General features: G+C 39.3%; 2 protein-coding genes across 3 annotated transcripts; both read right to left on the bottom strand.

The window, feature by feature from the left end:
* Window positions 1-1,420: 1,420 nt before the first annotated feature.
* si:dkey-148a17.6 lies at window positions 1,421-2,643 on the bottom strand. Its single transcript, NM_001328706.1, is given in 1 exon segment — window positions 1,421-2,643. A coding segment is annotated over 1 exon segment (1,071 nt). The 5' UTR covers window positions 2,636-2,643; the 3' UTR covers window positions 1,421-1,564.
* A 269-nt stretch (window positions 2,644-2,912) lies between these two features.
* On the bottom strand, window positions 2,913-6,972 carry si:dkey-148a17.5. 2 transcript variants are annotated; one of them, XM_073906071.1, is made up of 2 exons: window positions 4,665-6,972; window positions 2,913-3,128 (listed from the first exon to the last, which is right to left on the bottom strand). In XM_073906071.1, the coding sequence occupies exon 1, from the start codon at window positions 6,920-6,922 to the stop codon at window positions 5,903-5,905; it is 1,020 nt and encodes a 339-aa protein (XP_073762172.1). In that variant the 5' UTR covers window positions 6,923-6,972; the 3' UTR covers window positions 2,913-3,128; window positions 4,665-5,902.
* Window positions 6,973-13,456: the final 6,484 nt, after the last annotated feature.

The raw sequence follows: 13,456 nt of genomic DNA, 5'->3' as shown, positions 1-13,456 counted from the left end.
GTGTTGTTACTGGAATTTGGCTTTCAGGTAATGGCCCAGTTCAGGCCCAGTCATGGGTTATTAACTTGGCTAAACTTGGCCCAGACATGGTCCATGTTTGGCCCTTGTCTGGAAGCCAGACTTGGTCCATTCATGTACCGTAATTCACTATCCAGAGCTGGCCCAGAGAAATTTTGCTATGTGGGTATAGCAGGGGTGCCCAAACGTTTTCTTATGAAGGGCCAAAAACCAAACTTGATTGAGGCTAGTGGACTGAAGGTAAATATAGTTGTCATGGGTAATTTCCTAATGTATTTAATAATATTTAAAAATAACTAGAAAACATTGCTTTATATTAACTATTACAGTATATATGTTTACATCTTATAATTAACTTATTACAACAAAAACAATCTCATTTATAAGAAAATGGAGTAGTTTTTGCCTTGATGTGCTCAGTCTGTTGAGTGACAGTATTTACATTTTAAAGACTCATTCATTTACAATATTTCATTAAAACATTTAATGTCAGTCTGTTTTTTGTATCTCAGCAACAAAACAAACAAAAAAGCTTTTGTCAAATCAGAAGGGACGAAAGGCATTCTTCCCAACCCTCTCCATCATGCTCACGCTCTTCTCAGATGGGATAGTGGGCCAAGTCAAAGGTAACAATGGGGGAACTTTGGGCCCTACTTTTGGCATCACTGCTATGTAAGAGCAGCTGTGGATTTTAATTCCATGTTCAGAAAAAAAGCCAAAGAGACTGTTAGTCTGCACTCGTCTTGCTTTTCATTGAGTGGCAAACTCAGGTGAATATTTCTTGTGAGACTCAAACGGTTAAGCATCTTTCATTCTCTGGTTTCATCTTGAGCAATGCTCAGCTGATTCATTCAGTCATGAAAATGATCTTTAAAGAGAGAGAAGTAAAACCACAGGTCAAGGCATGTGCATGTCATCCTAATGCTCACATATATAGGCAATACTTTTGCCTTTTATCAGTTCAGTCAATTCAGTCTCTGAAAGGAACAAACTAAAGATTTCGTAGAAGAAGAAAAAAACCTAGTGAGTTTCTTCTGATTTAAACCTACACAAGATATAAGAAGAAAAAGCTAATGTCTCAGTGTAACAGAGAGAATCTTCTTCCAGACAAATCTCTGTTCCTTTTAATGCCCACTTCCTCTTTCACACCATTACAAGAGTCACAAAAACACGGTGCAATGTGAGGAAAAAGAAGATGTTGAAATCATTGTGCACCGCAGCTGCGGCTGTGGACAATCTGCTTGCATAAGACACCATGGGAATCTAACCCATATCAGACAGAAGTGTCTGATATAAAGGCAATGAAGGTTTAAAATCAAAGTCAAAGTAATTGTGTAATAGAATATGTGGTCAATTAAAACATCTCAGCGAGTATTACAATATACTCAGAACACAAAAATAAAGACACAAGCAAATGTTTTACTTGATTTAAACGTGTGCATTTGAATACAATTCCTACATTTAAAAGCTTCATGCACTCCTGCTTGAGAAACAATAGTTAAATGCCTAATATTGTTCAGTCCTGGGTGTGAAACACCTGATAGGGTCAGTCTGCAGTACTGACGCATGATTCCACTGCCACGTCTTGACTTTTTGAGTCTGTGAGACACTGTGAGTTGGTGGTGGTGTGTGAACTTTGTCTTTTGGACACAAATGATAACTCCTTATTCCCTTCTCCTGACACAGCACTGGACAGATGCTGGAACAGCTTCTGTATCCCCGTTTCTCGAAGTGAGCTGCGGAAGGTTCGTGCTGCGAGCACATAGAGCACTGGATTGACAGAGCTGCTAACAAATACCAGGGCTCCTGCTATAATGCCCATTGTGGCGCAAATGTCTTCCAAACTTTGCGCCAGGTCTGAGTTTGATTGCTTGATTGCCAGTGAAATGAGAGAAAGAATGTTGCCTATGTGATGAGGGATCCAGCACAGAGCAAACATCACCACCACGCTGCAGATCAAAACTGTGGATTTACGCTTGGACTTGAAGTTCATCTGCACTATGCGACTGAAGAGGCAGCCATAACAGACCAGCAAAGTTAAAAAGGGGACGATGAAACCTATAAGAGTTTCTAAAATAAGCAAAACAGCCTCCTGGGTGTCAGACTCGTATTCCCTGAAAATGCATTGATCGTGTCCATTAACATCCCCCAGATTGTGAGTTAAAATGATGGGAATGCTCAGCAGAAATGAAACAATCCATATTATCAGAAGCACCTTGTTTAGTACTTGTTTTCTTCTCCAGGTGATGGAGATGAATGGGTACCTGACGGCCAGGAATCGCTCCACACTCATGACGGTAATGATGAAGACGCTGCTGTACATGCAGGAATAGATGATGTAGACCATGGCTTTACAGGCAGCCTTTCCGAACACCCAGGACCGGGCCAGCGAGTAGATCCACAGCGGCAGGGTGATCAGCACCATAAGGTCAGCGGCGGCCAGATGGAGGATGAGCAGCACCGTGTGTGAACGCTGTTTTACATGCTTCAGGATGGTCCAGACCACTAGCAGGTTTCCTGGTGTGCCCACCATAAAACACACGGCCAGGATCACACAGGCCCCCACCAAGCCCAGCTCGGTCTCCTCGTCTCCCTGAAGATTCGCCGTAGCGTTCATGTTTCCTTCTCTGGTGCACTTCTAGTGTGCTACACATCCAACCACTGAGCTAAAAAACAGGCTGCATCAGCAAAACTCACTTCCCTTTTGTGAGGGGAAACAGGGCTGTCAAACACAGAAAAGAAAAACATCTGAAGTGACTGTTGGCTAGAAGAGAAGGACATATAGCGTGAAAGGGTGTTTGGGTGGTGCATCAGCCATGGATACAGATGTAAAGATTGTGTGAAAAATGAGAATGTGGTCAGGTCTCAACTAATTCCATTAGGACATGTGTCTTGTGATTGTCATTGCATTGTTTTATTCAACGAGAAGCTGCTTGATATTAGTAGTTGCCATTTTGATGGTAAACCCTGACTTTACCAGTTAAAAAAGTACTAATTACTCAATAATTACCATCAACTGTTTGGTTGACAATATTCATTTATTCATTCATTCATTTTCTTTTCAGCTGGTCTTTTTAATAGTCAGGGGTTATCAAAGCGGAATGAACTGCCTACTTATCAAGCACTGGGAAACACCTATACTCTCTTGTATTCACACACACACACACACACACACACACACACACACACACACACACACACACACACACACACACACACACACACACACACACACACACACACACACACACACACACACACACACACACACACACACACACACACACGACAGCCAGTTTAGTTTAATTCATCTATAGCGCATGTCTATTGGTCTGTGGGGGAAACGGAGCACCCGGAGGAAACCCACATGAACACAGGGTGAACATGCAAACTCCACACAGAAATGTCAACTGACCCAGGCAGGGCTTGAACCAGCAACCTTCTTGCTGTGCTGTAAGGCCATTGTGCTAGCCACTGTGCCATCATGACACCCTGGTCAACAATATTCTTCAGAGTATTTTATTTTGCATTCAGCAGATGAACAAGACACATTTTTCTCTTTTGAGTGAACCATGCTTTTGAAATTGACAGGATTCTCATTGACAGTATAGTGAGTGGAAGTAATTATACAAGTTATAAGTTATTATATTATATATAAGTCTTCAAATTGGGTGACGCAGTGGCACAGTGGGTAGCACAAATAGCCCTACAGCAAGAAGGTCGCTGGTCGCTCCCTGCGTTCGCGTGGGTTTGTGTGTATGGGTTTGTGTGTATTAATGTTTCCCAGTGATGGGATGCAACTGGAAGGGCTTGTGCTGAGTAAAACACATGCGGGATAAATTGGCGGTTCATTCCGCTGTGGCGACCCCATTTTAATAAAGGGACTGACCTGAAAAGAAAATGAATGAAGTCATCAGAAAATTTCTTCAGAAAAGGTTTCATTCAGATGAGCCAGTTTATCTTATTTTTTTTACTACACTGAACATAAAGATGTTTTTAAAAGTAGGACTTACATGTTGTATTTTTTCCTGTTGGAAGTCTTTCCTATAAGTTTTAAACTTTCCTATATCATTTAAACAATTTTAATCACCAAAAAAAAAAAAAATTAATAACTCACTTACTTTCATTTGGCGTATTCTCTGCTTTATCAGTGGTCACCACAGTGCAATGAACTTTCTAATTATTCTCTACTCCACTAAAAAGCATTTTGACCAAAAAAAAAACAAAACAAAAAAACAAAATGCAAATAAAAATAAATTAAATAAAAACAAAAATTAAAAACTAGTGCAGGGCGATGCAGTGGCGCAGTAGGTAGTGCTGTTGCCTCACAGCAAGAAGGATGCTAGTTCGAATCTCAGCTGGGTCAGTTGGCGTTTCTGTGTGGAGTTTGCATGTTCTCCCTGTGTTTGCGTGGGTTTCCTCCGGGTGCTCCGGTTTTCCCCACAGTCCAAAGACATGCAGTACAGGTGAATTGGGTAGGCTAAATTGTCCGTAGTGTATGAAAGAGTGTGTGTTGATGTTTCCCAGTGATGGGTTGCAGCTGAAAGAGCATCCTCTGCATAAAAAACATGCTGGCAGTTCATTCCACTGTGGCGACCCCAGATTATAAAACGGACTAAGCCAAAAAAAAACGAATGAATGAACACTAGTGCAATCTTACATACAGAAAATACAGGTTTACAATGTGCTGATCAGAACTAGGATCCAGTACCAAGCTGGGAGTAGGGGGTGGGGACTTAATCAGAAAGAGCAGGGTCAAGCTGAAGAGTCTGAACATGTTTGCGAAGGGTTTCCCACAGTTTCATCAAAATAGTGCTAGGTCTGTGAAGAGAGTACCTAATTTTCTTTACATTTATAAAATAAAGAATATTTCTTATCCAGCAAGTGTGGGAAGGAGGGTAATGGCTTCTCCAATTTAGAAGAATTAATAGCCTAGCCAGAAGGGTTAAGAAGGCTATAAGTCTACAAAATGAGAGGGTAAAGTATGGCCAGGTGGGAGAACCCCAAATTAACCAATAATTGGACAAGGTGGAATATCAACAGTGGTAATACCATGAGAGGAACATTTGCCTCTAAAAAGAAAGCAGGGAAGACAAGACTAAAACATATGGATAAGAGTAGCTGAACCAGAATGACACCTGTCGCATTTAGGGTCAATAGACAGGTTGATGCGAGCATACACTCCAAAAAAAATTTTTTTGAATGAATGAGTTGTGTGGAACTCAGCATTTTTTACAGTGCACCTGCTCTCTGGTAAAAAATTTTTACCGGCGGTTACCCTTCCAGCCACAACCCAGGACTGAGAGTGCAACCATTTAGAGCTATATAGAGGAAACTCATATGAGCATTAGAACATGCAAACTGCACACAGAAAGAGCTCTTGGTCCAGCTGGGATTCAAACCAGTAAGCTTCTTACTTTAGGGTAGGCAATTGGTTACCATTGCTGCCTCAAATCAAGTACTGCGGTATTTTGCTAAATATTTTGGCATTTAAACATCTTTGAATATACAGATTTAATATGGCATTTAAACAACTTTCATAAAATCATGTAAATGAACAAAACTGATCACAAAGATTTGAAATAATATTTGACATCTAAAATCCTTTAACTATGAAAAAACAAAACATCCTGTCATTTGAACAACATTAATTATAACATATATTATGGCAGTTAAAGAACATTCACAAAGGTGTAAAATAAAACACTTCAACATTGTCGATTACAAAAAACTAAATCATGATATAATGGCATCTGACTAGCTTTAGCCATTTAAGATGCAAGCCATTTTGACCATTTCGAACAAACAATTATTTACCTAAAAAGAAAATCAAATATATGTAATCTGAAAAATTTGACAATTTCAAATATATCCAAACTTCTAACTACTGTTCATCAACAGGACTTTCCAGGTTATTTCCATCCTGCGGTCCACCACCCTGCAAGGCGTCTTCTTTCATTTGAAGTGTTTGTGTTCCCAAGTCTTGAAACAGCTTCACTATCCCTGCCTTCTTCAGACTTCCATGGAAGGTTCTGGAAGCAAAAGCGTACAACACAGGGTTGACTGAGCTACTTATAAAAGCAAGAGATCCAAAAATGAAGATAGCGCTATCTGATATAGCAGATGCTTCTTCTGATTCTCCTCTTAGAATATCCACCAGACTTATTACATTAAGGACATGATGAGGTAGCCAACACAAAATGAAGGCCACGACCACTCCACCAATGAGGAAAACGGATTTCTTCTTGGCCCTGAAGCGCACCTTTCGGAGCTGTGCGGCAACTTGGCAGTAACAGATCGCAAGTGTAAAAAATGGAATGACAAAGCCAAGAAGAGTCTCCAAACACATACAAAAGACTTCAAAAGACAAGGAGTTGTAGACCCGGTGCAGGCAGTGTCCTGTGCCATCATCCTCATCATCTAAAGACTGGGTCAGGATGACTGGAATCCCCAAAAGTAATGACAGGATCCAGGTCACTAGCAGTAGTCTGAACATGGCCGTCTCATTTTTCCAGGACAGCATCTTGAATGGGTACCTGATAGCCAGGAATCGCTCCACACTCATGATGGTGATGATGAAGACGCTGCTATACATGCAGGAATAGATGATGTAGACCATGGCTTTACAGGCAGCCTTTCCGAACACCCAGGACCGGGCCAGCGAGTAGATCCACAGCGGCAGGGTGATCAGCACCAGAAGGTCTGCAATGGACAGATGAAGGATGAGCAGCACCGTGTGTGAACGCTGTTTTACATGCTTCAGGATGGTCCACACCACCAGCAGGTTCCCCGGGGTGCCCACTAGAAAACACACAGCCAGGATCACACAGGCAGCAGTGCTCCCTGCAGTCGACCAACCATCCTGCTCTGCGTCAGTCTCACCAGATAGAGAGGAACTGTTCATGTTGTCCAGTTTCAGAGAATCACAGTTCTGACTGAAACTGCATTTGAGTTCCGTATGTTTTAGCTTGCAAAGCAACCCGTTTTTGACAATATGACAGAAAGAGGAGGAGACAAGTGGCATGCCCACGCTTTACAGAAGTCATTTCTTTCGTAATTATGTTGTGCTTTACCTACTGAAAACCGATCTGTATGAACAAGCAGGATACAGATTGAGATAAGTAAGAATTTACTGTAAAACAAAACCAAAAGGACAAATGCAGGGAACCTGGGAATTGTCATGACTTTGTCAGAAATGAGTCACCATCACACACGAGCACCACCCTCCAGAGTTTCTGTCAAAAATACAAGGCCTTTACAGAGGATGTAGTAAGGATACACTAGGATCAGGGGTGTTGCCATCAATTCTGGGCCCTATGAACAAATATTAGAACTGAGCCCCATAAGTGAAGAGCGGGGGGCAGTGTCCTAAGTAAAGGTGGGGGGATTCCCAACATTCCAATCAACCAATCAGATTTGATGAAAATTGTTACAGGGTTAAAAAAAAGGTTGTCTACAGTTCTTATTCACCAATCCTTTCCTCCATGTTCTAGGGGTAAGTTATGGTTAGGATTGTGTTTTAGGGTATTGGCGGGGTCAGGACAAAGTATTAGGAATGAACTCTTGTCACTTATGTGGGTAAAGTTGACGGATCCAGTTTGGGCAAGTAGACTTGAGCACTGTCAAGTCTACATTACATGAAACATGAAAGATGACAAAAGTAACAATATGCAGTTAAAATAAAAGGACATTCATGAACATCTCCAATAGAAACTTGACTGTTTAAGAACGTGGGCATGATACGGTGAACTCGGACAAAACTAAAACCCCAAAATCACAAACTTCTCTGCAATATAGTGCACTCAAAAATGATGTTTGTTGAAATGACTTATTTAAAATGAGCTAAAACAACACAACTTTTCAATTTTTGGAACAACTTAATTGTTTTATGTTCAATCCACTTAAATTTCAGAAACTAATAAGTTAACTTAATTCCTTCATGTTGTCTTAACACAAATCGATTATGTAAAACCCAGCATTTTTACGGTGTAAGTCAAAAACAGTATGCAAGCTGTGTACGTCTGTGTTCAACTGCTAATACTTCAATTGAGATTCTGCATTTGTGGCCAAATGATTGGAAAGTCAGATTGGTAATCCATAGATTGCAGGTTCAATTCCAAGTACCCAGCAGTTGAATTTGGGGGAGTGCAGCAAGTGCCACCTTCAGTATCCATTGTGTTGCCTTTGAGCAAATTCTAATTGCACTGCAAGCAATGGCCACTTCTCTGGGTGTGTGTAGGATGTGTATGTTTTCACTTCTCACTCATAATGTGTTTATGCATTTGGATGAGTAAAATACAGAAGACAGGTTTCAATTTCATGGGTATACTTGACAATTTTCACTTCAGTGCACAACTGGACACCTCACTTTTCTATATGAGGCCTTTTGAGAATATTTGTAAATGGAAGTGAAGTTACAAAACTGATGCTGGTAGGTCATCATGCGACATGTTGAAAATATCATTCCCAAATTCATGTTGTCATTCTGTCGCGTGACCTACAAGCATCAGTTGTGTCACTTCACGTCACTGCTCATATTCATCTTATATAAAACATACCTTTTCATACCCATGAAGAAGCACCTAATCAGACAGTTTGCAATTTTGGATTCACTGTGAATAAATACACTGATCAGTGCGTTCATCTAAAATGATTGACACGTTGTATGGTTACAAAGACACATGGATAAGTCAATAAGTAGCTGAGCCGCTTCAGTCCCACATAGCAAAATTTCTCTGGCTCACACAATCAGCTTTTGCCAGGCCCATATGCTGCCGTGAATTACGGTACACGATTGGACCAAGTCTGACTTCCACACAAGGGCCAAACATGGACCACATCTGGGCCAAGTCTCAGCCAAGTTAACAACCCATAACTAGGCCTGAACTGGGCCAGAAATGTTAGTGTGCCACGACTGCAAGGAATTTGATAAACCTGTGAAGCATTTTGCTTTAGGCATGCTATGGGCGTGTTTTTTCTCAAAGTGACCTGATTGGTAGATTTTTTTTCTTTACACAAAAATGATTTAAATGTCATTTAAAAGTGGGTCATGATAAGCCAAACTTACGTGACCCACAGTTTTATTTTACATTTAGTCCAAATACTACATTTGATAACTGGCCCAAGTCTTTAAGACGGTGCCACCTCCACCAAGAACGGGTCATATTTGGCCCACATGCTGTATGCCAGTACCGGACTGAAGATTTAATGTCATGATACATTTCTAAACAAGCTCAATTTGTTTCAGATGAATGTGGAATATTTGATCAAAGTTCTACTGGTTACATATTTATTTATTCTGTGTGTCACAATTTTGTCTATTTTAGAAATTAAACTTGCACTTAATATTTATATTTAAGTGCATGTACAAAAAAAATCTAGGTTTAAAATGAAAACGAAAATAAGAAAACGACAAAGTCCTCTGAGCCAGAAGTGTTACAGTTTTTTTTAAATAAAGATGACTTTATCCATGTGAATGCGACAGTAGCGCTACCTGCTGGTCTCATTTCATACATACCCAGACTGCTGGAGCAGGCAGATGTGTGTCCCTGTTGTTTCGTGTGAATCTAATAGTAGGAAAAAGATATATGGTGGAATTGAAACTCTGATAAACCTGCCATTAACATTTTAGTTAGTATAAATGTCAAAAATCTCTGCAATGCATATAAGTTATATTTGATTTTGTTTTGAAAGCTCACACATAATGTGCCTCCCTCTACTGGACGCACAAGGAACAACAGGGGTTTAAAGCTGCCTACGCGCCTAGATCTGTCAGTTCCCGCTCTGTGTAGCCCCCCATATGACTTATCAAAATCTTAAAATTTCCCTAATATAGTCATACTTCTAGCTGGCGCAGTTGACCGATGGGGTTTTATCAAATCAAGCATAATTTCCATGCAAATTTCATTGTTGATTTAGAGTTTAAAACAACAGAGTGAGTTATGTCAGCTGCAGGAGATTAGCTACTAGATAAGTTATGGTTTGTTTTAGTTCATTACAGTAATTTTCTACACATGAAGAAGGTCTTCATGATTCAGAATTTTTCTGTCAGAGGGTTTTATTGTTGGACAACTACAGCTGCTGTTATTGACTTCATACATTGCAGGAGGAGAGAGAGAGAGAGAGAGGGAGAGAGAGAGAGAGAGAGAGAGAGAGAGAGAGTTAACACAACAAATAATTTTATACTGTTTTAACTTATTTTAATCAGGTTTTAACTATATTTTGTTATTCGCAGGTTAACCTAATCTTTCAAGTTCAAGTTTAAGTTGCTTTATAGGCATGGCGTTCGGTACAGTATTGCCAAAGCACTTCAAATATGTAATATATTAAAACCATCAAAAATAAATGAATAAATAAATAAATAAAATAATAATGATGCAGTAGATAAGAAATAATGACAAAAAACAGAAAACATTTGATAAATATAATAATAATAATAAAAAGTTTAAATGATTTAAATAAGATATATGAATTTACATTAACCATTTCTTATGGTGTGTAGGGTGTAAACATATTATACTAATTGTATGTTTCACAGCTAGTCTAGATGTCAATTCATCCTCTTCAAGTACATGGTAAAGTTTTTCTGAGTCATTTAAATTAAAAAATGAATTAGTCAATGTTTCAAATTGGGGGAAAATATTTCTCTAGTCGTGGTGTATTTGGGGCAGAACAGAAGGAAGTGTGTTTCATCCTCTATTGGGTTTGTGTCACACTGTTTACATAATCTCTGTTCTTTAGGAGTCAAGGACTGTGTATGTCTGCCCTATTCTATTTCTAGGTCATGATCACAGAGGCTGAATATAGAAAGAATGTGTTTTTCTTTTAATTGTTTTAATGATAAATAATTTGCCTGCTGTGTGGTTCTGTTTCGGGCCGAAGAGCATTGAAGTTTAGTCTGGAGGTTGAATTCAGTTTTTAGTATTTAATCATATGTATATTTTAATGTATTTGTAATCTGTTTAGTCAGTTTGATTGATGTAAGTTGAGATGACTCGAAAAGCTTATTTGAATCAGCTAAAAATGTAAGGCAGCAAGAAATTGTACACAGTCTGATGCTGGGGCTTGTTGTCAAACAGATTTCCATTTTCAACCAAAATGCAACCACTGACTAATTTTGAGGTTCAACATTAGTCAGTCTGTTAATAATTCTAAAGATAATTCCTTACATGTATATAGTGCGTTTCTAGGTACTCAAAGCGCTTTACACATTTTTTGGGAGAATCTCCTCATCCACCACCAGTGTGCAACATCCACCTGGACGATGTGAAGGCAGCCATTCTGCACCAGACCACACCCCAGCTTATTGCTGGAGAGGAGACAAAGTGATGAAGCCAAATATGACATTAGTATAAACAGAGGCCAGGATACCATTAAACCCTAACTCTTAAACAAGGACATCCTGGGATTTTTAATGACCAGGCAAAGAAAGTCAGGACCTCAGATTAAAGTCTCATCTAAAAGACGGCTGACAGAATAGCATCTTCTTCACTTTACTGCAGCATTAGAACTCACATCAAATCACACCATGGGGTCAGCACCCCTTGTGGCCACTCTAACACCTCTTCCAGCAGCAACCTAGTTTTCCCGTGTGGTCTAGTCTTCCATCCAGGTACTAACCATCTGCAGCCCTGCTTATCTTCAGTAAGGACAACAATGTGAGAGCTGCAAAGAGCGTTTGGGTTCTGACATCAATCTGATTTTATTTTGCAATCAAAAATTCAATGTCTGACCAATGTTGGAGACATGAACCCAATTATTCACTACAGTAAAATAGATGTCTAACATCAGTGTGATGTTGACATCCGATACCTGCTGGGATAACAGACTTTACCTTCATAATTTGTTTGTTTGTTTCCCTTCTTTCGTTTTCTTTCTAAATGTTGTAAGTAAATTGAGAAAAAGACTTAACAGCTTATAGAAAAATATCTTTATTAAAGACTTTTGTTGCTTAAATAGAAAGCGAGTAGGCTACTGACGATGATGATGATAAATGCCATGTTTTATTTCTGACTTATATAGTATGTTTGAGTCAGTTATTGGTGAGAGGAAACTCTTCTACAATCGGTTTATTTTGCTGTTTTATTGTGGTCTGTTTATTGTGCACGATTTGTTTCTGTTTGATAACTTAAATAAGTTCAATGCAAACTTCAGTGGCTCTATTGTTGTTTTGGTGAAAATGTAATGTCAATGAGCCTGAAATGCAGCAGTCTGTCAGTGCATTAGAGACTGCTGGAGTGCAGAAACGGCCCTCATGATGAATGCATTGTGGAAGATCAGGAGTCTTTACAGGTCCATCGGGGAGGACGACTTTACTGGTGGAAGCAAAGGAGGACAAGACTGTCAGACTGAACAAAAGCTGCAGGACTGATGGATGAAAGAGATGATGGTGGACATCAGCAAACCTGCATTTACTGGCACATTCAATACAGTGTTATGGACCATTTACAATACAAAGACACAGACTTTGGCAAAGTGAAGGGAACTGATGCAAAAGTCTAAAAGTCTAGAGAGTCCAGGACAAACACTCAGCACAGTGTCAACATGACAGAAGCTCTCATATTACCGCTTGCATAAATCACTTAGACTAAAAGGTTTGTCACAGTTTTGTTTTCTTCAAGAGCACTTACTGTATAACTTTTTAAAGTCTGTTACACCTGGCGCCTGTTGGGAAATTAGTGGAACAGGTCCATTATCCTGCATCTGAGATCCAGAGAACCTGTTTTTTGTTTATATGTAAATAGATTTATACAGTGTGTATACACAGAGACTCTTCTGTAAAATAAACACTCATAAGTAGTCATTTTTAATGTTTTATTTTTACTATGCAGTGGTCACATAATTTGAAGCAAGAAAAACTTAGAAAAACAGAGGTGTGCCATTTTGTAATCAGGCAAATGGTCAAATTTTGGTTGGAGAACCCGAACATAAACTTGCCTGGATCAGGTTAGGTTACGTGGAGCAAAAGTAACTTTGTGATGAACAGTCTTAAAATCCTCAGACCACTTTCACTGTGCTTTAACCTCAGACTTATAAACTCTGAGCTAGCAGAAACTAATCTGAAAATTTTCTGCAGTGGTGGAAAGAGTACTGAAAAATCATAATTAAATAAAAGATCCATTACTTACCTAAAAAAAAATTGTAAGTAGAGTATAAGTATCGGTTGTAAATATTACTCAAAGTATGAGTAAAAAGTAGCCGTTTCAAAAGTATTCAAGAGTAGTGAGTAGTGAGCTGTAAAAAGCTGATGCGTTTAAATGTAATTGTTGCGTGTGTGTGTAAACGTAACATTCTGTAGTGCATCTAGTTATTACCAAGCATTAATATTAGGTTTGATTTAGGTTTTGATCTCAGGTGACCAAAATTCAATGTCTAGCCAGCCTAAAGACAACATCATTTTGATGTCCAATAATGACGATGATATTTGGTCGATTTTAGG

Source organism: Danio rerio, chromosome 7 (assembly GCF_049306965.1).
Source record: "Danio rerio strain Tuebingen ecotype United States chromosome 7, GRCz12tu, whole genome shotgun sequence".
NCBI lineage: Eukaryota > Metazoa > Chordata > Actinopteri > Cypriniformes > Danionidae > Danio > Danio rerio.
The sequence above is the reverse complement of the archived record's forward strand: the minus strand, read 5'-3'. Positions and strand labels throughout refer to the sequence as shown.

Coding starts and splice junctions, on each gene's coding strand:
- si:dkey-148a17.5 (XM_073906071.1), bottom strand. CDS start 6,922: ATGAACAGTTCCTCTCTATCTGGTGAGACTGACGCAGAGCAGGATGGT.